This window comes from Anolis carolinensis, chromosome 1 (assembly GCF_035594765.1).
Source record: "Anolis carolinensis isolate JA03-04 chromosome 1, rAnoCar3.1.pri, whole genome shotgun sequence".
In the NCBI taxonomy this organism is placed as follows: Eukaryota; Metazoa; Chordata; class Lepidosauria; order Squamata; family Dactyloidae; genus Anolis; species Anolis carolinensis.
Window position 1 is genome coordinate 242,407,221 of NC_085841.1, and position 27,884 is coordinate 242,435,104.

The window sequence follows — 27,884 nt, forward strand, 5'->3', positions numbered from 1 at the left end:
CATGAGCTCAGTTAGAAGCACATTAAAAATTAACAAAGAAATACATCTCAAACATAGACTTTTGTGTATGATTGAACAATATGTTCAGAAATGAAGGGCCACCCAGGAAGTGCCTCACAAGAGGCCACTTGTGTTTTGCAATATTACCCAAAGCCACCAAATAAGTAAATAAATATCTTTTTAAAAAAATCTCTTTCCCTGTGTTGTTAGTTACCAGCCTGCTGTTAGGTGGGGATGCTGGGTTGCCTATTTGTCAGAGAAAAAATAGGAACCAAATTCTCAAAATTACAATATGCCAATTCAACATTTAAAACATGCTGATTATTATTTTATTTTTTTACTATTTAGCACTATGGAAGCAGAACTTCATTCTATTTTACTTTTCTGGTAATACAGTAAGTCAGCCTTTGCCCAACTTGGAGCTTTCTAGGTCAGTGGTTCTCAACTTGTGGGTCCCCTGATGTTTTGGCCTTCAACTCCTAGAAAACAGCAGTTAAACTGGCTGGGATTTCTGGGAGTTGTAGGCCAAAACACCTGGGGACCGTGTGATGACTCATGGGCCTTGTAGTCCTGCTCAGGACATTGTAATTCCTGATGAAGATGAAAACTTGGGTTTTTTACCTTCCCAGTCTGAACTGGATTCCTCTCAGCCAGATCTTTCCCAGGCAGATCTGGGAACCTTGCACCTGCAAGAAAGTTGTCTCCCAGAAGTATGTCAAACAAGCCCAGAGCCTACTTCTCCCGTATTCTTGCGCCGGGAGTTTTGTAAACAACAGAGAAGTTTAGATTCAGCTTCGCGCAGGAGTGCGAGGATTGCAGCTAAGAATGTGGCCAATTAAGACTGCTTCTCGTGAGAATCTTTGGGGAGTCTCACATCTGGTCTCAGAGTTAGCTTTCGGTTCTGATTCCCAGAGAACTGCTTCGGCGGGAAGCTAGACTCTATTTAGGTGTTTTACCCGCGTAGTAACTTCGCGGAGTCAATTTCGTCAGCCTACGGAGCGAGTTGTGTCTGGACAGCGCGCTCCGGTTCAAGCCTCGCTCCTGCTCAAGCCTTGCCTTGCTATCCAGCCTTCGCCTTGCTTCCCAGCCTTTGTTTATCTACGGACTTTGCCTTGTTTCCCAGGATCAATCCTTGCCTTGTTCCACGGATTTATCAAGTTATTCCACGGACCTTGTTCTTGTTCTTAGTTACCTTGTTCCACGTTCAAGCCTTGTTTCAAGTATCAAGTTATTTCCTAGCCTCGCTCAAGTTTCATGGACTAAAGGACCTTGTCATCTCCCCTCACTTTGCTTGGCAAAGTGAGTGTTTCGGTTATTGGATTACAACTTTGGACCTTAATATTTCTTATTGGACATTGCTTTTTTGGACTAATTCTGACCTTTCCTGAAAGGTCTAATTCTGGACTATTTTCTACACTTGTTTTTATTAACTTTATATATTCCTACAATAAAGTTATTAGATAGATTCTGGCCTCTGTGTATGGTTATTGGTGCTCTGCAGCCTGGGTCGTGACAGTTTGACTCCGCCACCCTAAGCACCAATTAACCTCGGTCAGAATGTCTACCGGAACCGTACCTGGGCCGAGCGGCCAGCCGATTACCTACACCATCGACAAGGAAGAGGTGGACCGAATCCGTGATAAGCTCAATGCACAGGATGGAGAAATAAGGGGTTTGAAGGAACGCGGAGTTCGTCTTCCGGCCATGGCGTTGCCAACCAAGTTTACTGGAGAAGCTTCTAAGGTTCATGTCTTCCGTCGCCAATGTCAAGCTTATCTGGAGGCCCGTGCTGCCGAGTTTCCCCAAGAAGACATCAAAGTGGCATGGGTTTACAGTCTTCTAGACGGGCCAGCGGCCAGCTGGGCGACGGCACTGTTCGACCAAGCCTCTCCACACCTAAGATCAGCGCAACACTTCTTGGACCACCTCAAGGAGACTTGGGGAATCGAGGACAATTTGGAGGCAGCCGGTCACAAACTCCGTCGCCTTTTCCAAGGAGACAGACCTATGTCTCAGTATATAGCCGAGTTCCGAGTGCTGGCCCACAACACCGGCTGGAACGATGTAGCCCTCAGGGGACAATTCCGGGAGGGACTCAACATTGAAATGCTGGAAGAAATCTCCAAGGTGGATCCTCCCCAGACCCTCGAGGCACTCATTGATCAATGTTTACGGGCTGAAGTCATGATTGCCAACAGGAAACAGTGGGTTCGAGGCCAGGGCAGTAGAGCCGGGGCAAAACCCCCCGCTCCCGCCAGCGTTCAGCCACGTCCGGTGTGGAGACCCCCACCGCCAACCCCATACCCCAGAGGAGGCGAGGAGGTGCCGATGCAGTTGGGCAGTGTGCGTCCCAGACTAGATGCCGCCGAGAAGGCCCGTCGTCAACGCTTAAACCTCTGCTGGTACTGCGGGAACGGGGGCCACTTCGCCAGAGAGTGCCCAGCCAAAGGGAAGCCTGCCGCCCGTCTTGCGGCGGCGTCCTCCACGGAGACGAAGGCGTCTGAGCCGACTGGCACACAGCCGGCGGGGGAAGCCAACGACCGGGTGTAGAGGGGCTCGCCAACCCGGTCAAAAAATCCATCCAAGAGCCGCCAACCGGGGTCCTGTTCCTTCTCGTGGTCACATTATGGTCAGCAAAAAGGGGACCCGTCATGATCCACGCCATGATAGACTCTGGAGCTACCAACAATTTCATCGATAGAGAGTATGCCGACTCTCTGGGATTACAATATCATGATTTCAAGAATGCCCGTGTGGTGCAAGCCATAGACGGCCGTCCCCTCAAGACGGGCCCCGTAAGTCAGTGGTCGGAACCCACCAGGATGTGGATAAGGGAACATATGGAAGAGATTTCCTTCTTTGTTACCGAGGTTCCCCATTTCCCTGTGATTTTGGGAATTCCATGGCTGACTCTCCACGACCCTAACATCTCCTGGTCCAACAGAGAACTGCAGTTTGCTTCACCGTACTGCCAAAACCATTGCCTCGTAGCCAAGGTATGCCATGCCACAGACACCGAGCCCATCATCACCTTGCCAAAGAAGTACTCCGAGTATTGGGATGTATTCAATGAGAAAGAAGCCGAAAAATTACCCCCACATAGACCTTATGACTGTGCCATTGACTTGGTGGAGGGGGCCCCGATCCCGCGAGGGCATCTCTACTCCCTGACTGAACCAGAGCAAGAAGCTCTCAGGGAATTCCTAGAGACAAACCTTCGCAAGGGATTCATCAGACCCTCTCAATCCCCAGCCGCCTCCCCAGTGATGTTTGTGAAGAAGAAGTCAGGGGAACTACGCTTGGTGGTGGACTACAGAGCATTGAACAATATCACCAAGCGGAACAGCTATCCCCTGCCTTTAATCTCGGATCTACTGGATCGGCTTCGAGGAGCCAAGGTTTACACCAAGCTGGATCTTCGGGGGGCTTACAACTTAGTTCGCATCAGGGAAGGGGACGAGTGGAAGACCGCCTTCCAGACCAAATTCGGATTATTTGAGTCCCGAGTTATGAATTTCGGTTTATGCGGAGCCCCCGCAACGTTCCAGCATTTTGTCAATGACATTTTTCAGGACTATCTAGACAGGTTCTTGATAATCTACCTGGACGATTTTTTGGGGTTTTCCAGATCACAATCAGAACATGAGAACCACGTCAAAATGGTGTTACAACGATTGCGGGATCATGGACTTTATGCCAAGCTGGAAAAATGCGCTTTTGATCTACAAGAGGTAGATTTCCTTGGTTACCGCATCTCGCCTCTAGGGCTTTCCATGGATCCAGCCAAAGTTTCAGCAGTATTGGAATGGCGGGCGCCAACTAACAAGAAAGAGGTGCAGCGTTTCTTGGGGTTCGCGAACTACTACCGCAAGTTCATTCCAGATTTTGCCCGCTGGTCCGACCCCATCACTAGCTGCATCCGTGGAAAGCAGCCTTTCCGCTGGACTGATCAAGCAGAGAAAGGGTTCCAGCAACTAAAGAAACTATTCACCTCCCAGCCAATTCTACAGCACCCAAATCCTGGAACCCCTTTTGTGGTGCAAGCGGACGCCTCTGATGTGGCAATTGGGGCTGTACTCTTACAACCGGTGGGAGATCACCTCCACCCCTGTGCCTTTTATTCTCGTCAACTAACCACACCAGAGAGGAATTACACCATTTGGGAAAAAGAACTACTGGCCATAAAGGCAGCCTTTGAAACTTGGAGACATTGGCTAGAAGGGGCCAAATTTCCCATTGAAGTCCACACTGATCATCGTAATCTAGAACATCTAAGAACTGCCCGCAAACTAAATCAGAGGCAGCAACGTTGGGCTTTATTCTTTGAACGTTTCAACTTCCAGATCCATTATGTGACCCCAGCCCAAACCAAGCAAGCAGACGCCCTGTAACGTAAACCGGAATACGCTGCAGGACGCAAGGAGACCTTTGAATCCCAACTGCTACAACCTGAGAACTTTGCCACGCTCACGGTGGGGAACACCAAATCCATTCCCATTGGTTCAACTTCCCCTACTCCAGGACCCATCTGTGCTCAAGAAATCAGGGCTAGTCAGCAAGCAGATGCCTGGGCGCAGGACCAACTTCGCCAAGGTCTGCATTTTCCCTTTTCGCTTAAAGATGGGCTGCTCTGCTATAGAAATCATGTCTATATCCCACCCGGACCGGGCAGGGAAAAGGCGCTTCGTCTGTGTCATGACTGCAAACCAGCAGGACACTTCGGACTATTTAAAACTATGCATCTGATCCTAAGGGATTTTTGGTGGCCCAAGATCCGCAAGGATGTGGAAAAATATGTCAACACCTGCCCAGTATGCCAGCGCTCCAAGATACGAAGGGAGAAGCCCTCAGGGCTTTTACACCCCCTTCCTACCCCATCTCGCCCATGGGAAATAATTTCCGCGGATTTCATCACTGACCTACCACCTTCCTGTGGGTTCACCACGATCTTAGTGGTGGTGGACCTATTCACCAAGTTAGCCCATTTCATTCCCTGCGAAGGCCTCCCCACGGCCAAGGAAACTGCGGATTTATTTCTTCAACATGTCTTCAGACTACATGGATTGCCCAAGAGTTTAGTCACAGACCGTGGATCTCAATTCACCTCTCGTTTTTGGAAGGCACTACAAAAACTATTGGGCATAGACTCTCGCTTATCTTCAGCTCATCATCCCCAAACAGATGGGCAAACGGAGCGCACCAATGCCACTTTGGAGCAGTATCTTCGCTGTTATGTAAACTATCAACAGGACAATTGGGCTTCTCTGTTACCACTGTCTGAGTTTGCCTACAACAATGGAGTTCAAGCTTCTACAAAAGAAACGCCGTTCTTTGCAAACTACGGCTTCCATCCACGTTTCTTTCCCCCTGTCATTGAAACTTCAGAGGTTCCCGCAGCAGAGGATTGGCTGCAGGAACTCACAGCGGTGCAACAACTTTTGCTCCAGCAACTGGACCAAGCCAAGGAGGACTATAAACGCCACGCTGACAAACATCGCCAGCCGGGCCCCGAAATCAAGGTAGGAGATCGGGTTTTCCTGTCCACTCGCTTTCTGCCCTCCCACCGCCCTTGCCGGAAGTTAGATGCCCGTTTCATTGGCCCCTATCCAGTGGTGGCGCAATTAAACCCCGTGACTTTCAAACTCCAACTTCCGCGTTCAATGCGCATTCACCCAGTGTTTCACCGTTCCCTGCTCCTTCCGGCGGATGGTGTGCGTCCTGATACAGACCAACCGGCCCCCCCTCCTGTTTTGATGAATGGGGAGGAGGAGTTCGAGGTTGAGGACATTTTGGATTCTCGCTTTCACCGCCGCCGCCTACAATATCTCATTGACTGGGTGGGTTTTGGCCCTGAAGAACGCTCTTGGGAAGACGCCTCCACAGTCCATGCTCCTGATCTAACCCGTCGCTTTCATCAGACCTATCCCGCCAAGCCGCGACCTCGCGCCTCGGGGAGAGGGCCCCAGTTTGGGAGGGGCCTTGAGGAGGGGGATAGTGTGATGACTCATGGGCCTTGTAGTCCTGCTCAGGACATTGTAATTCCTGATGAAGATGAAAACTTGGGTTTTTTACCTTCCCAGTCTGAACTGGATTCCTCTCAGCCAGATCTTTCCCAGGCAGATCTGGGAACCTTGCACCTGCAAGAAAGTTGTCTCCCAGAAGTATGTCAAACAAGCCCAGAGCCTACTTCTCCCGTATTCTTGCGCCGGGAGTTTTGTAAACAACAGAGAAGTTTAGATTCAGCTTCGCGCAGGAGTGCGAGGATTGCAGCTAAGAATGTGGCCAATTAAGACTGCTTCTCGTGAGAATCTTTGGGGAGTCTCACATCTGGTCTCAGAGTTAGCTTTCGGTTCTGATTCCCAGAGAACTGCTTCGGCGGGAAGCTAGACTCTATTTAGGTGTTTTACCCGCGTAGTAACTTCGCGGAGTCAATTTCGTCAGCCTACGGAGCGAGTTGTGTCTGGACAGCGCGCTCCGGTTCAAGCCTCGCTCCTGCTCAAGCCTTGCCTTGCTATCCAGCCTTCGCCTTGCTTCCCAGCCTTTGTTTATCTACGGACTTTGCCTTGTTTCCCAGGATCAATCCTTGCCTTGTTCCACGGATTTATCAAGTTATTCCACGGACCTTGTTCTTGTTCTTAGTTACCTTGTTCCACGTTCAAGCCTTGTTTCAAGTATCAAGTTATTTCCTAGCCTCGCTCAAGTTTCATGGACTAAAGGACCTTGTCATCTCCCCTCACTTTGCTTGGCAAAGTGAGTGTTTCGGTTATTGGATTACAACTTTGGACCTTAATATTTCTTATTGGACATTGCTTTTTTGGACTAATTCTGACCTTTCCTGAAAGGTCTAATTCTGGACTATTTTCTACACTTGTTTTTATTAACTTTATATATTCCTACAATAAAGTTATTAGATAGATTCTGGCCTCTGTGTATGGTTATTGGTGCTCTGCAGCCTGGGTCGTGACAGACCCACGGGTTGAGAACCACTGCTCTAGGTGAACTATGATTGCTATCATCCCCAGAGAACATGGCCACTATAACCCAAAATATCAGGTTGGCACTAATTCCCTTTTAAAACCATTCTTAACAGTTGTATGGTGATGCAGAGAGGAGAAAGTGTAACTCACCAAGGTGCTGCTTACCACCTCGGGTGAGTCTCTAGTGGACAATGTACTGAGCACATGTGCACCTAGCACACATTTTCAGTATCAGTTGGGGAGCATCCTTGGGCAAAGTAAAAAGGGAAGAAAAGCCAGTGGAAGGATGCAAATGTGCTAGCTATGTGATGTTTTCTAAGACGGCTCGGCTCATGTTTTAGCGAGTAATGGCAAGGAACTGATTGAACAGGAGTCTGTACCTACGTTGCCTGTGTTGTAGCACTGCTCCTGGTGTTAGAGACCATCTACCTTCCAGGGAGAGAAGATATGAACACTATAGAAGAAGGTACATTTTTTTTGCATTCCTTTAGGCAGCTATCTCTACTAAGCATGACAGCACATCACATTAAAAGTGAGCAAATGCTTACTGTTTTGTGAGCTGAATGGAATTTAAAATATGGATGAATTTTAAAGACTTCAAACTGTTTTAAGAGAGGACAAACATTTTGTCCAAATTTTGTTCACTGTCCCCTTTGTTCTTAGTGGAGGAGAGTGAAAGCTAGGTCTCAGCTGTATGCTAGGTGGAAAGTTTAAAAATCTCTATCCATTCATTGCAGTGAGAGAAACTAATGTCTTGTGGGGCTAGGACAAGTAGAAAGTAGGTTATGATCTAGCAATAGATCTCTGGGTATTTTATGGTAGATCCACAAGGCTTTGTTTCCCAGTTGTTTGACAGTAACAACAAAACAATGACTTTTCCTACCTCAATTAGGCTGCTGAAATGAAGGAAGCTATCAGAGGAGTAGAATTTCTTTTGTGAAAAGACTGCGAGTAAAGACTGTGAGCTTAATTAAATTGTGGTACTGGAAATAAATTCTTGGCTCAAAAACATATTGAAGGAGTTAGGAGAAGTTTAGCTCTTCAATCAGAGTTTGGAAAAGTTATATTTTGTACTACAAGATTGAGAAACAGTCGTCCAAAAAGTTTTAAAAAACCCCATAAAAATGCTTTATTCTTTAATTCCAAACATGTTTTAATATCTGATTTTGCTCAGTAGCTCTTGGGGTTCTGGTAAAAAAAAAAAGTACAGGCAGTCCCCAATTTATTTATGTATTTATTACAACATTTATATCCTGCCCATTTCACCCTCGAGGGGGGAATCGGGGCGGCTTACAACCAAATATAAAACAGAGTATATATAGGTGTTGTCTCACCCCCGTTCATAACTAACAGTCATTTGTAAGTCGATGTTTGTAACTCTGGGGCTGCCTGGATATCCAACAATCCTGAAGTCTGCTCAGAATGCTTTGAAAATGTCAGAAAAGTTGGATTTGTGCTGTGATGATGTTTTCTCAGCCCTATTTGGAAAGTGTTGACTACAACCTCCAGCAGTCAACAATCTTATTGCCACTTTCCATATGACTGGGAGATTCTGTAACTGTGGTCTAAAAATGTAACTTTCCCAGAGCCTGTGCTCACCTGACCAGAAAGTCTGAGCATTTCTTTATAGTTGAGAAGCTGTGCCAGTTTGTTAGTTAAAATGTAACCAGCGTCAACTTTCAGTTGGGGAGTGTTCTAATGCGAATGAAGAGAAGATAAATAGAAAATGTTGCATTGTGGCTCACTTTCCCCATCTTTTATTATGCAAAGGAATAGGAAAAACTTTCTATCACGATGTCCAGAAATAGCACTGATGTCTGGGACAAAGTCCTTCTCTTTCATGCATTGCTAACTTACTCTGAGTGGGCAACAGTTCCCATGTAGATTCCAAGGAAGTGATTATGCAAAATACTTGTTTACTTTGATAGCGCATGCTCCAGATTTCACCCTTGGAGCATTTCCATGTAACCCCTCTACTTCATCTTTTGCCATTCAGCTTTGAAAACTGGGTTCTCCCCTCATGGGGTTGGTGGGATAAAGGTTGGTTCCCCTTCTCTCTGCAGACAGCTCCAGAGCCTCTTCTGAAGGGTAGGTGTTCATCATGAATGTGGTAGGCTAAGAGGCTGAAAAGATAGAGGGGGGTGTATGAGCATTTGGTAAGGGCAACTTCCATTATTGGGAACTTGCAAAAGATGTCTTCACCTGATCTTCAGGAATCTCTCCTTTACCCTACTTGCATGGTGCAACTATCAACTACTATATAACCAGATGAGTCTATTATTTCTCAGAAGAAACATTTTGGCTGGGCAGGGATTCTGGGTGTTGTCAAGGTGAGAAAAGAATTTCCTTCACTGATATAAGGGTTACAATGGCTGATTTTCTTTATGGATTGCTATGATATATCAGGGCTCTATGGCAGTGGAAGCAATGTGTCCAGATCAAAGGAAGTCATAGTGTCACTGTAATTTGCCCTGGTTAGATCTCATGTAGACTAATGTGTCTGGACACCACAGTTTGTAATGACAGGGACAAGCTGACGTATGTCATGAGGAAGGTGACACAACATGGATAACCAAGCCCTGTGAGGAGAAGAAAGAGCTGGGCATGTTTGGCATGAGAAGAGAAGATTGAGGGGTGGTATGGCAATCATTTTATATATATGAAAGAGATCCCTGTAGAAAGGGAGCCAGCATGATGTAGTAGTTTGAATGTTGGACTATGACTTTGGTAAACCAAGGTTTGAATCCACACTCAGCCTTGAAAATTATTGGGTGACCTTGGGCAAGTCACACTCTCTCGCTTTCAGAAAAAGGGAATGCCAAATCTCTTTTGAACAAATCTTGCCAAGAAAACCTAGAATCATAGAATCATAGAGTTGGAAGAGACCCCCAAGGGCCTTCCAGTCCTGTTGTTGTTGTTGTTGTTGTCATTATTATGTTTATTTATTCCCTGCTTTTTCTCTCCAAAAAAGAGATTCAACGAGGCTTACATTAAAAGCATTTCAATATAATTTAAAACAGGCATGGGCACACTTTGGCCCTCCAGGTGTTTTGGGTTTCAACTTCCAGAAATCAACGCCAGCTTACCAGCTGTTCAGAATTGTGGGAGTTGAAGTCCAAGACACCTGGAGGGTCAAAACTTGTCCATGCCTGATTTAATATCTGTAAATCTACAAACATTAAAACAGGATTAAATATCAATTACAATAGAGTCTCACGTATCCAACACTCGCTTATCCAACGTTCTGGATTATCCAACGCATTTTTGTACTCAATGTTTTCAATATATCATGATATTTTGGTGCGAAATTCATAAATACAGTAATTACTACATAGCATTACTGCGTATTGAACTACTTTTTCTGCCAGATTTGTTGTATAACATGATGTTTTGGTGCTTAATTTGTAAAATCATAATCTAATTTGATGTTTAATAGGCTTCTCCTTAATCTCTCCTTATTATCCAACATATTCGCTTATCCAACATTCTGCCAGCCCATTTATGTTGGATAAGTGAGACTCTACTGTATATAAAAAAAAATCATTAAAATCCATAATAATGGATAAAAAACATACTCAAAGCACCCCCTGACTTGATCTTAAAGCATTCTTCTTTAATAGCCTGCCTGAATAAAAAGGGTTTTAGCCTGCCATGCAGGAACACACTCTCAAAGCACCCCTGACAGATGGCTATGCAGCCTCTGCTTCAAAACCTCCAGAGAAGGAGACTCCACCATGCTCCAAGGCAGCATATTCCACTGCCAAACAGCTCTGTGATAGATTTTCCTTCAGGTTGCCATAGGAAAGCACACCACCACCACCACCACAACAAGCCCCGTGGATGATAGGACAAATTTGTTTTTTGCTGCTTCAAAGGATAAGATACAAACCACTGGCTTCAAAGAACAAGAAAGGAAATTCTGATCAAACATTAGGAAGAATTCCCCGAAGACAAGAGCTATTCAGCTGTTCAGACAGCCCTAGAAGGTGCTGAAATCTCATTCATTGGAATGAAATGAAAGGTAGAGGATCACTTCTTGGGATGCTTTGGTTGTGGATTCCTACCTTGGCAGGACTTTGGACTAGAAGACCCTTGAGGTCCCACACAACTAAGAGTCTGTGAAGACATTGGGCTGTTTAGTACAGTAGTTTCCAACCTGTGGTTTGTGGACCACCAGTGGTTCCCACTGTGGACCACCAGTGGGGTTATTTGGGGGTGCTGATTCAGAAAATTGCATTGGATAGACCACATCAGCTCTAGATTATTAAATATGGTTTCCTATGGGCAAGCAGATGGCGACTACTGGATGGCATATGTTCTGTATCAGAAACTAGACCTGATGAGGTTTATCCAATACAATTTTCTGAATCAGTACCCTAAATAACCAAACTGAATCTAAAGTTGACCAAAAATTGATTTGTAACTCTTTTGGTACTAATGTTGGAGAGTGGTCCCTGATCAAAGTGGTACTTGGTCAAAAAAAGGTTGGGAACCACTGGTCTAGTGGCTAATTTGATCCAGGAAGCAGGGGAGCCTTGGTGTCTTTGCTTTTAGGCCTGTTCCCGGGGTTATTTGGGGGTGCTGATTCAGAAAATTGCATTGGATAGACCACACCAGCTCTAGATGATTAAATATGGTTTTCTGTGGACAAGCAGATGGTGATTGTTGGATAGCATATCAGAAACTAGAGCTGATGTGGTCTATCCAATGCAATTTTCTGAATCAGCACCCCAAATAACCAGACCAAACCTAAAGCTGACCAAAAACTGATTTGTAACCCTTTGGGTACTAATGTTGAAGAGTGGCCCCTGGTCAAAGAGGTTACTGGTCAAAGTGGCCCCTGGTCCAAGTGATCCCTGGTCCAAGCAGTCCTTCGTCCAAGTGGTCCCTGTTCAAAGTGGTCTCTGTTCAAAGGTGTCCCTGGTCCAAGTTGTCCCTGTTCACAGCAGTTCCTGTTCACGGTGGTCCCTGTTCAAAGCCGTCCCTGGTCAAAGTGTTCCCTGGTCAGAGTGGTCCCTGTTCAAAGGTGTCCCTGGTCCAAGCGGTTCCTGTTCACAGTGGTCCCTATTCAAAGTGTTCCCTTGTCAAGTGGTCCTTGGGCAAAAAAAGATTGGGAACCACTGGTCTAGTGGCCGATTTGATCCAGGAGCCTTTCTACTTCATCCTCACTTTTTTCATCCTTAAGATAGGAATACCGGTATAAGGTCTTACAGTACCGGCTTCATTTGCGAAAAGGCCCGTTTTGGGGGCAGGCAGAAACGAATAGCATAATGAAAGATCATGAATAACTTTGGTACCTGGTTGCCCGGTGACAGTTAGCAGCAAGAGTTTTTGAACAAAAACAAAGCCAGGTGAGGGAAGAAAACGGGGCCAGGCTGGCTCATCCTTTTGTTCCATAACCTAGATGTGTGTGAGTATTGGGGGGGGGGGGGAGATTTTTGGGGGGATGGATGTTGAGAAGGGAAAGAGGGACAACCCCCCTCTTTCCTTCCCCCTCTCCTTGGTCCTGTTCCAAATCCATACAGCCATAAAGTGATGCTGCCTCCCTCCCTCCCTCCCGAGGAGGAGGGGAGCGCAGCCTGTACATTTTCAACATTCTTGCTGGAGTTAACGACTTAGAAACATGACTCCCCAAAAGCGAGGGAGGGCAGGGCCCATTTGTGCCGAATGGATCGGCGTGTGTGTGTGCAAAGTGTAGTCATGAAAGGGTGGGTGGCTGGGTGGGGGCGTGTGTGGAAATAGGGGAAAAATGCGGAGCCCCAGGGCAGCCTCTGACAGCGCAGGGGGCTGGCAGGCAGCTCCCAAACAATGTGCTTAGTATTATCCCCGGGACTGGAGCTGTCGGAGCGGGCGGGCGGGCGCGCGCTGCTCTACCTGTGCTGCTGCCTGGGCTCCTTTGGCCAAGCGCCAGCGTGCGAGAGGGGATCTCTCTCTCTCTCTCTCTCTCTCTCTCTCTCTCTCTCTCTCTCTCTCTCTCTCTCTCTCTCTCTCTCTCTCTCAACCCCCCCTCCAAACAGCAAGCCCTCCCTCCTGTGTGTGGTGTGCAGCTCCCACCCCTCGTCCCCTTTCTCTTGCAGGAGTCGGCTCAAAAAGTCTGGAAATAGCTCCTCTTTCTTCCTGGTAATGTCCTTTAGTTCTTCCCTTTTTGAAGTACTGTTTTTCTTTCTCGGGAGGGGGAATTTGCTCATCTGTTCGTTCTCTTGCTCTGCTTCCGTTTCAACCCCCCTTGTCTCCCTCCCTCCCTCCCTTTTTCCTTTGGGTGAGGCCCCTTTTCTTCCCTCGGTTTCTTGAATGTCGGAAGGCAAAAGAGTCTTGTTTTTAATTTCCCTCTTCTTTTCACCCCCACCCCTCCAAACCCAATCCACCCCACCCCTCTCCCCTCCTTTTCTGTGCCTCCTACAGGTTGCAACCTCTCCTGTCACAAGAAATGTGAAGCCAAGGTAAGAGCAGCTTGTTCCCATTCTTTTATTGTCTTAACAACAACATTGCGGTTGGGTTTGGGAGCCTTCCTTCCTTCCTTTCTTCTGCCTGATGTGGGTCTTCTTTGAAAGTCGTTGGGGTGAAGAATTTGGGAGCTTCTCTGCCTCTCCGTCATTCCTCTCTGGACTTTTTGTTTGTCTGGAAAAAGCTGCCGATTGTTGCTCAAGGTGAAATGTGCCAGGTTCCCACCAAATCCCGCCACTCTGACTACAAACTGTCTCCTGAGTTGCTTGCAAGGAGAACGCTGGGCCTATCCTGATATGTAATTTTAAAACATTGCAACAAAACCTATATTTTTTTTGAAAAAAAATCCTTCCCAGGCAGCATTATGGCGGTTTGCCTTGGGCTCTTTCTTTCTTTGCTTCTCTTCCTTCTCTCCCTCTCTGTCTCTCTCTTTCTCCTTCCCTCCAGACTGTTGTATGAGCAGGAAACGTTTGCTCAGGCTTTCAAGGTGAGCAATCGCTCTTCATCCGTGAGCAAGGCTATAAAATAAATGCAGCCGCTTGAGAATTATTCTTCCCTTGCTTATGCATTTTAGGGGGTCATATAACCTTTGAATCATGCTCATGAACTGAGTTGCAGGAGAAAATCCCTCTTAGTGTTCTGTTTCTAGATTAAGATCTCTTCAGTGGGTTGTTGTGAGTTTACCGGGCTGTATGGCTGCGCTCCAGAAGCATTCTCTCCTGACGTTTCACCCACATTGATGGCAGGCATCCTCAGAGGTTGTGAGGTATATTGGAAAACAGTTATGCCAGACTACAGACTTCTCTGATGGCCAGAGAAGCCATCAAAAACCACGAGCATGTGGACCAGGCATGGACAAACTTGGGCCCTCCAGGTGTTTTGGATTCACAACTCCCACAATTCCTAAAAGCCAGTGGGCTTTCAGGAATTGTGGGAGCTGAAGTCCAAAATATATTGAGCACCCAAGTTTTCCTACGTCTGATGTGGACAATTTCAAAACAAAGGAGAAAACCATGAAAATGAACAAAATCTGGCTACCAGTATTAAAAAAAACCTCTAAAATTAGGACAGTAAATAAAGAACAACACCATGAAAACAGTGGATATGAAACAATCAGGGCCAGCTAGCACCTTCCAACAAAGGATTCCCCAGGCAGGAATCAGCCAGGCGTTGGCTTTTCAATGCTAATTAAAGTGATTAATTGCAACATTCACACTTGCTTCCAAAAGACAAGAGTTCTTTCTCCCACCCTGGACCTTTCACAGATATATAAACATCTCTTGCCTAGTTTCCAATATACCTCACAACCTTTGAGGATGCCTGCTATAGATGTAGGCAAAACGCCAGGAAAGAATGCTTCTGGAACATGTCCATTCAGCCCGGAAAACTCACAATAACCCAACGATTCCCGCCATGAAAGCCTTCAACAACACATTGAAGATCTATTTAGTTTTCCACTCGAAGTGCTTTGCCCTTCTGATTGTGGGAGTAATCCTGGTCCTTACAGTATTATTCCCACTTGAAGGCTAGATACAGGGAATCATATATCCTTTGAGAGGACAACTGTTCAAAAGCTAGTGATGCTAGTTCATTCAATATGCCAGAGTTATGCCAAACGGAAGCTTTCATGGTGCCATTTGCAAAGATGACAGTGGACCAGCTCTACTGTTGGGCAGAGTGAAGCACTGCCTTTTCTCAGAGGGGCAGAGTGGTGTGTGCCATATGGTTTTTGACTCCTGAATCTAACACTGCCCACAGATATGGCAGAGAGGTATATTACCTTGCACATGTTATAATAAGATTCCTCCTTCAGCTAGACTCCTGAGCACAGTAGGGCTTGTCATTATATCCATTGCCCCAGGTAGCCAAATGTCTTGGACCACAGCAGCCCAACCTTAAGCTGAACTGATGATAATGACAGAAGAAGGTGCTAGTTTTTCTCCCACCAGTTGAACATCAAACTTTCTGACACACACCTGTCAATAAGGGGCCAGATTCCATTGTTATGGTCGATATTCTGAGCCGGTTTGGAAGATACTGATATGCTTTATTTATATGGAGGGAATATACTATACCTTTCTACTCCTATCTCTGTTGCCTGTCCTCACCACTGCTATCCGCATGCCTCTAAGTTGCATCTATACATTTAGGCCAAGATGACACAGTTCCTGGCTGTGTTGTTTTGGCCTTCGTATGGGCACTGTATTTTGTGTGCCATGCCCATGTGCTCCACAGAACATGAAAGGGCAGAAGAACAGCATGCTGCCCCATAATATATGTTAGATATGTCTAAACACTTTACTTCTAGGCTCTGCTATCCAGAAATCCTTTTGTTTCCTTTCTCTATTTCTTCATCCCTAATGCTCACATCTATATCTCATATAACTTGTGTTCATGATTATTCACCCTTTTTTGAGCCTTCTGGTTTTTTTTTGTTTTTTTGGAAAAGGTGATGTTATTTTGGAAAAATCAATGCTTTTTTCTACTCTGAAAGTAGACTGTTGTTGGAACATTTTTCATTGGGTTGTCGAAGGCTTTCATGGCACAGGGTTGTTGTGTGTTTGGAAACTAAGCAAGGGAGGTTTGTATATCTGTGGAAGGTCCAGGGTGGGAGAAAGAACTCTTGTCTGTTGGAGGCCTGTGTATGTTGTAATTAATCACCTTGATTAGCATTCATGGCCTTGCCAGCTTCATGGCCTGGCTTCTTCCTGCCTGGGGGAATCCTTTGTTTAGAGACGTTAGATGCCCTCGATTGATTCCTGTCTGAAATTCCGCTGTTTTCCAGAATGTTGTTCTTTATTTATTGTTCTGATTTTAGAATTTTTTAAAAAATACTTGTAGCCAGATTTTGTTTATTTTCATGGTTTCTTCCCTTCTGTTGAAATTGTCCACATGCCTGTGGATTTCAATGGCTTCTCTGTGTATATACCTCACAAGCTCTGAGGATGCCTGCCATTGATGTGGGCGAAACGTCAGGAGAGAATGCTTCTGGAACATGGCCATACAGCCCAGAAAACTCACAACAACCCAAAGAGTTAATCCTTGGGAAAATCACATCAAGGTAGATGGCCTGAGATAAAAGTGTGAAACCAAAAGCACAATCAGAATCCCAGAAGAAGCCTGTGCTGTGATGAAGTATGGCCATGTATCAGCCTGCTGAACTAGTGGTGATATCTGTGCTAGCATAAAGTGGAGGTAAGAATAACTGATAGGTTGTAGAAAGTTTGGAGCCCTCTGTGGTGCAGTGGATTAAACCCTTGTGCCAGCCCAGCAGGGCTGATGATTTGAAGGTTGGGTTGCTGACTTGAAGGTAGCCAGTTCGAATCCAACCCGGGGAGAGTGTGGATGAGCTCCCTCTATCAGCTCCAGCTCCATGCAGGGACATGAGAGAAGCCTCCCACAAAGATGGTAAAAACATCAAAGCATCCAGGCGTCCCCTGGGCAACGTCCCTGCATCTGGGTGCCCCCTGGGCAACTTCCTTGCAGACAGCCAATTCTCTCACACCAGAAGCGACTTGCAGTTTCTCAAGTCACCCCTGACACGAAAAAAAAAGGTCAGGGCAGTCGCAGCTGGGATAGAGGGAAGGCCAGTAATTTGTTTCTGTGCATAAACATGATGGAGCTGAGGCTGCCTTTTCTTCTCATGCAGTGGGTTTCCACAAAGAACCAAGTACATCAAGCCTGATTATAGTTCAATACTCAAATCTCTGTTCCACACTTGCACTAATGCAAGAATATTGAGTGGTAAATCACAGATCCAGGGATTGCAATTTAAGAGATTTTTTAACAACAAAAACAGCTAAAATCCACATGGAAAATATTTGTGATGTAGGTCCAAAGGTTTCAGTGGGTGAGAGTAGGCAGCTTCTCCATACTGCTCATCTTTTGAAATCAATGGGGGAACTCTGCATGACTAGCAACTCCCAAGAGTAGGTTGGAGGATATGGACTGGAGGTTGGAGGATATGGACTGGAGAGGGGCACTATGCTGTCTCATTCTTTGTATTTCATAGGTTGTATGAGGAACTTGCACACTCTTGTCTCTAGAAACACATCATGAGATGCATTAAACTGTTAGAGCTTTTTAGTATGAAAATTAATGTCCTTTAAAAAAAAAAGTGCTAAACTTTGGGTCCAGATGGCTGTGATGTTAAACATGTGTCTTGGAATTATGAGTATCTTTTTTAGAAAACACATACATACACCTATAAACACCAGCTGCTGGAGCCCTGTTCAAGTTCCGGCTTTATGGCAGGTTATGAGGTGATAAACCTTTCTTCCTACACCATAGGTTGAATGAAAATCCATCTCAGCTGATATTAGGGAGGGGCAGGCAAAGTATCAGAGGTACCAAGTGGATTGTGAAGATTTCTGATGAGTTTTCAAGGGCGTTTTAAGTTCTTCTTTGCCTTTCTCTTTTGTCATTTTCATAGCAAGAGTCAGTATTGTATAGTGGTTTGAGTACTGAAGCATGACTCTGGAGAATAGGATTCGAACCCCTGCTTGATCTTGAGGCTCACTGGTGGACCTTGGGCAGGTCACGTTCTCTCAGACTCAGAGGAAGGCCTTACCAAACCTATTCTGGAAAAAATTGGCAGGAAAACCCTATGATAAGTTCGCCTTAGGGTTGTCATAAGTTGAAATGACTTGAAGAAACACAACAACAATGCTTTATTCATCTTGAACTGAGAGCAGGTTTTAAGAGTATGCCATGAAGAGTCCAGCAGAGAAATATCAATATTGTCTTCCTTCCTTCCTTCTTTGTGCCTTCAAGTCACTTTTGATTTACGGTGACCTTTAATTTTGTCTTTTATGAACGAGGCTCATCACTGCTGCCATCACCACCATATCCCACTCTAATTTCAAATTGGATACTGAGTAAGATTCAGAACAGACCCATGATAAACGGTAACCCTTGTGGTATGCTGTCTCCCCTAAACAGTATAATGACAGCTGAGCATGCTCAATGGCTTCTAGAAGCCATTTATATCATTACAACTTGCACTGAATCAACAGGATTTGAAGTAAAGATGGGCTGGAACATTGGAGATGTGTCCCCCTTTGTATGTGCATGTATTGTGAAATGGGCAGTGAGGAGAACTTGGAAAGCATGCTGATATTTTGGTATGCACAAGGTTAGAAATACTGTGATTTCCTGCTTCTTGGCAGGGGGTTGGACTGGATGGCCCATGAGGTCTCTTCCAACTCTACGATTCTATGATTCTATGATTCTAGGTGAATTCATTTTCTGCCCTATTTATGTGATTGTTTTGGCCTTTAGGGGTTATAGGTTGCATTGCTGTCACCACATGGATGACTATCACCCCTCTGATCATTTTTGATTAAAGAGGAAAGATCCTTTAAAGTTTCATGACACAGAACTAGGCAGTGTTCTCAAAATGTCATTTTTCTAGCTGCATGCATATGAACAGACCTTGTGCTGGAGTTGAACTGGTGCATTTTGAAGATGGAAGTGTGTACATGCTGAGGAAATTTGGCAGGAATGTTAACAAGGATGTTCTGGCTTCTCTTTCACTCTCTGCATGTCACACATACACACAAAGACTGAAGCTAACTTGTGTTTCCTTTCTAAGCTTTTGCTTGTTGCTTGATAAATGACCCCAGTTTCAGTGTCACCAAGTCTAAATATTTGTTTAAAAAGCATTGCTTCCCAAATTCGAAATAGATCTCTTGTCCCCTCCGAAAGGGGTGTGGGGAAGTTGACATGTAAGGAAGACTGTTGATTCATCTTTTGAACTCTATATATTCTAACTGCTTTATATGTAAATTTATTTACATTTACACTGATGTAGATGATAGTATCGCAAGGGTGATAGTATGTGTCAGGATAGGTGAACTGGTGGCCTCAGGCCCGTAGCCAGGATTCGGGGGGGGGGGGGGCTGAGTCTGAGTGAGAGAGGATCTACCCTAGAAAACCTTTTGTATCATTACCCAATACCCCCATGTATATGGGATATATTGAGCATGGTGATCAGATCATGATATGAATAAACATAACAGTTTAAATAATACCAGTAAGGCCTTCTTGCGGACCACCCTGAGAATTTGGGGGGGGGGGGGCTGAAGCCCCTCAAGCCCTCCCACCTGGCTACATGCCTGGGTGGCCTCCAAAATTTTGGAATTACAACTCATACAATACCCCTTCCATACCCTTGAGTATGCTAGTGGGGACATGTGCATTGTAATCCAAAACAACAGGAGGCACCAGGTTGCCTAAGGTTGCCTTGGGGCCACATTGTTCACCTGGCCAGGAGGGCCAGACCAGGAGGGAGGGGGGTCATGCACATGCTGGGTGGGGAGGGCACGGAAAGAATGAGGCCAGGAGGGGGCAGGTCAGGGCCTCGGTCATCTTCAGGTTGTCCTCCCAGCATAAGGATGGGGCTGGTTGTCCCATCCTTATGCTGGGAGGAAAGCAAGACACACGGTGACTGCCCCCGATCCTCCTTCCTATCCTCCTCTCTCAATTCTCCAGAGGGCTCTAAGCCACTGCATGCCTTCCTCGAGTTGTCCTCCCAGCATAAGGATGGGGTTGCTTGCACTGTCCTTATGCCAGGAGGAGCGTGAAACACATGGTGGCTGAGAGCGCTCCAGAGGGCTTTTAGCCATTATGTGCCTTCTTAATAATAATAATAATAACAATAACAATAATAATAATAATAATAATAATAATAATAATAATAATTTATTTTTGTACCCCACCTCCATCTCCCCGAAGGGACTCGGGGCGGCTTACAAATACAAAAGGAACATACAATAACATCAAGTACCAAAAAACGTGCAAACAAAAATTAAAAAAAACATAAAATAAAGTCACAACCATTAATAGAACACAAGTTAAAACACAGCAATAAAATCATAAAATGAACTGGGCAAAAGTGCGCTAAGTGAGACTTGTAAACATGGAGGAAGTTAAAAGTGCTATAAGATCACGGGAGAGAACCTTAAAATGGGGGTGAAACCCTGAGGCTATATCAAAAAATTAACCATGCAGGTACAACCGATCAAAAAGTAACCGCTAATACAAAAGTTTAACATACAAATATGCGGTACTTATTCAAAAGCTTGTGTGAAGAGCCATGTTTTCAGGCTCTTCCTAAACACTTCCAAGGTAGCAGCTTGCCTAATTTCCCTGGGGAGCGCGTTCCAGAGCCGGGGGTCACCACCGAGAAGGCCCTCTCCCTCGTCCCCACCAACCGCGCTTGTGACGGAGGTGGAAGCGAAAGGAGGGCACAAAGGTAGGTGCATCCCAAACCGTTCAGGGCTTTGTAGGTCATCACCTGCACCTTGAATTGGATCCGGAAAATAAACGGCAGCCAGTGGAGCTCCTTAAACAGGGGGGTAGACTGCTCCCTGTAATTTGCTCCAGTAATTTGCCCCCATCATTTTGGCATAAGGATGCAGTGGGCCACCATATCCTTATACCAAGAGGACAGGGAAAATGAGGAGGGCCTGAGGTAAGCACCCAGGGGGACATATCTGGCCCACGGCCTTAGTTTTCCCATGCCTGGTTTAGGCTGTATTTAACTAGGGGTGGAAATGGTATATTTGAAAATAATGTGCACAGTGTAGAACATTGCATCTTAGTAAAAAACCAAGCTACTGAGATTTTATAATTTCACCAGCATCATTATGTAGGAAGAGATGGTGGTAGTTGTAGCAGGGAGATGGTAACGAAGAAAGAGGAGATGAAGTGAAAGTAGGAGGAGGCAACTGCCTTGCAACTGTCTATTTCATGAATACCTGGCCCCGGGCTTGTCAGAGTCAAGTCATTAGGGGGAAAAAAAATCATCCATGCACAGCCAAGCCACTCCTCTTAATAGTTCCTGAGCTCTGAAGATCCTCAAAGCCATGCGTTCATGAAATAGGCAGCTCAAAGCTGACCACATTCTCTTCCCATCACTGCCGCTGCAGCTGCTCAGATGAGTGCAAACAGCTAGCAGAATAGTTTGTTTCATGATGATAAGATTTCTTTCCCTGCTCTTCCAATCCTGTTTTCTTCCAGATCACTATAGGTGGCTCTTCCGTATTTGTCAACAGCAAATCATCCCAGAGATTGATTTAGATTTCTTCCTTTGAGCGAACACCCTGCCCCATAACCAAGTCAATCGTATTATCTTAGATTCTGATGTTTGTCTGTATTCCAGTCACATTCTTGAAAGATTAGGACACATTTTATGGATGACCAGAGGGTTTCTCCCTCAGGGTTTGCATTTTTTTGTTTCTTTTTCTTCATAACTGACAGCTGGCCTCTTGCAGACCTTGCCTTGCTTATTTTGGGCTTTGGCGAGACAGCAGCATTTCCAGAGTGGAAGGAGGTTTGAAAGAGGGATTGCTGTCGAGAGGGGATGCCAGTCTTTTCCAATCTGGTGCCCTTCAGATATGATTGGACTGATTACCAGTATGCCCATTTTCTGAGATTATGAAAATAAAATTATGGGAATATTTGAAGAGGAAAAGATTAAGGAAAGCTGTTGTTTCCATTCACTCCGTCTTATCTCTGTATTCATTGAACACCTGTTTGGCCAGAGGTAACAGAGCAAGAAAAATATATAGACATACCTTGTGAAGTGAACTGTTATGCTTTCCTCAGGAATTAATCAGATGAGGATCCAAATGCCTACAGAAATTCTGAATTACATTTAGCTGTTCTCCTTTTCAAACACTACAAGTTTTGCCTCAGGTGTCAGTGATACTAGGTTGAATAATGCAGAAGTCAATATTTTTCTATTTCCTGAAAGAAGCCAATTAGAAACAAAACCAATGGAGGATAGATTTTGTGAACTGTGTAAATAAATAGTGTTCAAATGAGGTGAAACAAAGGGGGGGGGGGGAAGGTAGGATTTGTATTCTATGAGGTTTTTTTTGTCTTATTTGTTGTTGTTCTGGTAATATCATATCTGGTATAGTTGATTTCCAGGTCAGTCACACAGCAAATACAGTTCACCATAGTTAGCTTCCAGCCACTCTGGTTATGAACATGGTAACCATAATTATAACCATAGCCCCTGATGGCACAGTGGGTTAAACTGCTGAGCTGCTGAACATGCATACTGAAAGGTTGGCAGATCGAATCCGGGGAGCGGGTTGAGCTCCCACTATTAGCCCCTGCTTCTGCCAACCTAGCAGTTTGAAAATATGTCAATCTATTTATTTATTTATTTATTACATCATTTCTACCCCCACCCTTCTCACCCCTCAGGGGACTCAGGACAGCTTACAACATGAACATATATATCAAAACAATTTATATCATGTTTAAAAATCCATTTAAATTTAAAAACTTACATTAAAATTGAGAGCTTACATTAAAATACCTACATAGTTATACATATAAATATACATTCAGACAAGTTTCAAGTCCAAGTGGGGCAATCAGTGAGTCGTATAATTATCGTATCTCATTTCTACTGCTACTCTTGTTCAAAGGCCTGGTCCCATAACCACATTTTCATTCATTTTTGGAAAGAGAGGAGGGAGGGAGCCTGTCTAATTTCATTTGGGAGGGCGTTCCATAGACGGGGGGCCACCACTGAAAAGGCCCTGTCCCTTGTTCCCGCCAGCCGCACCTGTGAGGCTAGCAGGACCGAGAGCAGGGCCTCCCCGGAAGATCTTAGATTCCGTGATGGGTAATAGAGGGAGACACATTTGGACGGGTAAGCTGGTCCGGAACCGTGTAGCGCTTTATAGGCTAAAGCCAGCACTTTGAATTGTGCTCGGTAGCTGGTCGACAGCCAGTGGAGCTGACGTAGCAGAGGAGTGGTATGCTCCCTATACGTTGCTCCAGTTAACAGCCTGGCTGTCTCCCGTTGGACTAGTTGGAGCTTCCGAACAGTCTTCAAAGGCAGCCCCACGTAGAGTGCATTGCAGTAATCTAATTGGGATGTAACAAGAGCGTGGACCACAGTGGCCAAGTCAGGCTTCCCAAGGTATGGGCGCAGCTGGCGCACAAGTTTTAACTGTGCGAAGGCTCCCCTAGCCACTGTTGAGACCTGGGGCTCCAGGCTCAACAATGAGTCTAGGATCACCCCCAGACTGTGCACCTGCGCCTTCAGGGGGAGTGTGACCCCATCCAACACAGGCTGTAATCCAATACCCTGTTCGGCCTTCCGACTGACCATGAGGACCTCTGTCTTGTCTGGATTCAATTTAAATGTGAGTAGATCAATAGGTACTGCTCCAGTGGGAAGATAACAGCGCTCCATGCAGTCATGCTGGCCACATGACCTTGCTGGTACCTATGGACAATGCCGGCTCTTTGGCTTAGAAATGGAGATGAGCACCAACCTCCAGAGTCAGACATGACTAGACTCAATGTCAGGGGAAAACCTTTACCTTTACCTAACCATATTCTTAGTAACAGAATACTATATGAATGAGTGAGAAATGATGATTTATAAATGAGCCTCCTGCAGCTTTATCCAACCTTGTGTTTGTACGTCTGTATTTCCCAGTAGTGTGATCATTGGTCATGCTGCCAGGAAATGATAGGAAACAAAGTGTAAACACATCTGGAGGGTTTCAGGTTGGTGAAAAGGTGATTTAAAGAATCAAGAAAGGAGGCTGGGTAAAATCACATTATGCCAACATGTCCTGTTGTGAATAAGCAATTTACATTTCTGAATGAGGTTTCCATCCAGAACTGTTTGCATGACCAAGTATAATTTTAGCATTCTTGATTGGTACAATGCATAGATCTAGGACTGAATTTGCTGAAGCTTACTTTTGTCTTGCTTTTTTCTTGTTACCACATGAAATAGTTTCCTTGGATCAATCCATCCTTGTCACCACAATATTGCCTGCAAAGATACCCCATGGAATTGGTGTCGTCACATGGTATTCAAGCCAGCATGAGGCTGGGATATTAAAGCCATTTTTGAGGAATCTCTACTGGCTGTAATCTGTATTTTGCTTTATGAAATACTCGCTGTGTTACATTTGTTTGGGCACAGCTTTGAATCAAAGCTAATTTAGCCAACAAGGGGAAGAAAACAACAACAACAAAAACAACAACAAATCCAATTAAGAGATAACGCAGATCTCACTGTATGCTCCAGGCCCAAGCAGCCCATTAACTTAATGCATTTTAAACTCAATTGCTTTGTTATGTGTTCATCATCTATCCATTATTCATGTTTTGACTTACTTCCATCACCCTTGTCTTAGAAATAACTCCCCAATGATTTAAATGGAACACACATGCACATAAGTGCCATATTTTGTTCACATCTTGCTTCATATCTTTTTATCAAGCACTTTCTTTGTTCTGCAAAACAGAGAGCTTTATGTTTGTTGTAAGTGTCCATTCATCTGTCCATGGAGAGACAACGTTGTGTAGTGTACAAAAGAGGTAATACTTTTGATGTGCAAAAGGAAAATGATACTATAGTATCAAAGAGTATTGGGCTAGGACTAGCACAAAAATAGGATGGGCAATAAATGGCTTAATAACAATACAGTTGAAAAAGATCTTGGAGTCTTAATGCTTAAAGATCAGTCAGCATCATAATGTAGCAGCCAAATAACCCAATGTAGATCTTGGGTGCATTAACCAGGTTATTTAGGTGTGCCTAAGGCTGGATCTGATCCCAGATTTCTGCTTTGAACTGGATTATATGAGTCTATACTGCCAAATAATCTGGGATAAGCAGATAATCTGGGATCAGATCCTGGGATATAGGGCAGTGTAGATCCAGCCTTAGTTAACAAAATAGATGTGTTCCTAAGTACTCTTTAACAGAAAGATTGGTGCCAGAGGTAGAAGAAATGTATGAGAAAGAAATGTCGTAGAAAGAATGTGGATGAATTCCTACAGTACATACAAACACACAAAAGGGAAAAAAAAGAAAGAAATTCAATAGATTTCAGCAAACGTTCGCCCCAGAACTATCTACACATCAAATGAAACAGCCAGGTCAAGTAAGTAAACAAAAACATTTTGAACCCATTAAAAACCACTTAAAATGATGTTTAGGCTTTATTCCTGCCAACCAAAACTTTTTATTTTCCAGTTCTTTTCATAGTTCAGTTTTTGCTGAAACTGGGTTTTAAAACATCTTTAATTATTATGTAATTTTAGGTTTATTGGGGTTTTGTGTGATTTATTGAGAATTTTAAGCCATGTTGGGGAAGATGATTTAAATAATGAGCATGTAACATAGGGTTTTCTAATAATGGATACAAAAGAGCAGATTTTATATCTTCACTGAACCTTGCGTAGAATTTAGAAAGAATGGGAAGCATGTAGCCCCCCCCCCCCCAGTGTGGTGTAATTATTGAACTGTGACTTTGGAGACCTGGGTTTGAATCCTTGCTTAGCCATGGAAATACATCGAAGTCACACTTTCACAGCCTTAGAGGAAAGCAAGGACAAACACCCTCTGAAGAAACCATGCCAAGATCACCCTAGTTTGGAAATGACTAGAAAGCATACAGCAACAGCTCACATAATCAATGTTCAGAGTTGCAGTCCAACAAACTCTCGAGAGGCACTGAAGAGGTATGTTCAAAAAGTATCCAACTATAATTTTTGAGTGTAATCAAATGAAGCTAGGGAGGTGTGGTTTAGTGCACATATGTAGGGGAACCTAATGCTCATGCTTAAATTTTTTCATGCCTGCAGAAGCTGTCAGTTGCCAACAGACAGCTGATGCGTGAGGAAGTGTAAGTGAGTGCCATCTGATTTTCGTTTTTGACAAAATGACAAAAAATTGAAAAATTCTCCATTAAATTTTGTGTAAAACTTGGCAATTCCCAAGTGGAAATGATCCCCAAGAATCAACAGGCCTTCGGGCACCACACAGATAAAGGAGTGGTACAATTGCTTCAAAGATGACTGCACATCAGTGGAGAGTGAAGTACGTTCTAGTAGGCCCTCAGCCTCCAGAAGGAGATTGTCATAGATCAAGTGAGGACCCTTGTGATATAGGATCATTGAATCACAATCAGAGAACTTGCAAATGAGGCAAATATCAGCATCTGTTCATTCCATTTTGATGGAGCATTTGGGCTTCAGGAGAATCTCTGTAAAGTTTGTGACAAAGGTGCTAATAATAGAGCAAACAACCTGACCTGTGGGCAGAGCCGGCCCTAGGTATTTTTCAAGTTAGGTGAACAGAATTTTGGCACCACCCCCCCAAACCAATCACTGAAAAATAAAAGCATTGGATAAGTGAAAATGTTGGATAATAAGGAGAGATTAAGGAAAAGCCTATTAAACATCAAATTACATTAAGATTTTACAAATTAAGCACCAAAACATCATGCTTTACAAGAAATCAACAGAAAAAGCAGTCTCGACTGCGCCCCTGTATGTTTTGCGCCCCAAGCGACCGCTTAATTTCCCTCATTGTTGGACCAGCTCTGCCTGTGGGCAGTGGGCAATTGGCAGCTCCATCACGGTAATGCACCTGCCCATTCATTGCATTTGATACAGAGCTTCCTGGCCAAACATAACACACCTGTGCTTTGTCAGGAGCACTACTCGCCCAATATGGCTCCGTGTGACTGCTGGCTTTTTTCCAAGCTGAAAAGTGCCCCTGAAAGGAATCAGATTTCAGTCCAGAGAAGACATAATGCAGAATGCAATGGACCAGCTACTCGCAATCTCAAAAGAGGCACTTCAGGAAGAAGTGTGTTGCAGCTCAAGGGAACTACTTTGAAGGAGATTTGTGTAAGATTGTTGTATGTTAATACAAATATTTTTTATGAATAAAGGTTGGATACTTTTTGAACACACCTTGTAGTTCCAACTGCTTTATAACAAGAGTGGGAAGCCAGTGTTTTGGGCAATCTCTTTCACAACCTTTGGTAGGCCATGGTAGATAGACCTCATTGGAGTTGTATGATAAAACATCTAGAGAGTCAAAGTTCCATCTTCCTCTTTCTTATTTTATCTTGTTCTACTTTCTTTCCATTGACTTTAGCTACAACTGCCTCTTGAATTTCCCTGTAGCTCTGATGATCTTGCCAAAATCTACATTGATTTGTGAAGATGGGCCGACTTTTTGTTAATGACCATCATGTAGAAGTGGATGGAAACGTGGTAGCAGCTCACAAGACACACACACACACTTTTTAGAGCAGATCAAGACAAGCTCAAAGCCCATCTTATAGAAGAGGGTCAACAGAAATCCCATAAATAGTTGAGAAATGGCTCTATAGGCAGGAGAAGACTTTCTGGACCTTTGGAACAATACGTACTTGTAAGAGGTTTTCAGACAAGAAGATGACCAGTTTCCCAATCAGTCTGTCAGTTGCTTTATTTATACTTCACTTCCTCCCATGACTGGAATGAGATAGCTAGCAGTTTATAAAGAAATATAAGGAAAACCAAATATAGTTAAAACATATCTAAAATGAAGAATTGATCAATCCCCCAGTCTCTGAATCCATGTGCAGATTACTGCTGGTCATGATACAAACAGATTGTGTCTCAAAGCTTACA

The 27,884-nt window shown here is 44.5% G+C and overlaps 1 protein-coding gene across 12 annotated transcripts in view; it reads left to right on the forward strand.

Moving 5' to 3' along the window:
* tns1 (tensin 1) overlaps positions 1-27,884 on the forward strand; it is a 432,533-nt gene that overhangs the window by 169,261 nt on the left and 235,388 nt on the right. For 11 of the 12 annotated variants that reach the window (XM_008110407.3, XM_008110418.3, XM_008110425.3 and 8 more), the window contains exon 3: positions 13,380-13,417. In XM_008110407.3, the coding sequence (XP_008108614.2) occupies positions 13,380-13,417 (38 nt within the window). Of the gene's footprint in view, positions 1-12,939; positions 13,098-13,379; positions 13,418-27,884 lie in introns of those variants that run through there. The other variant, XM_008110482.3, reaches the window with a different exon arrangement.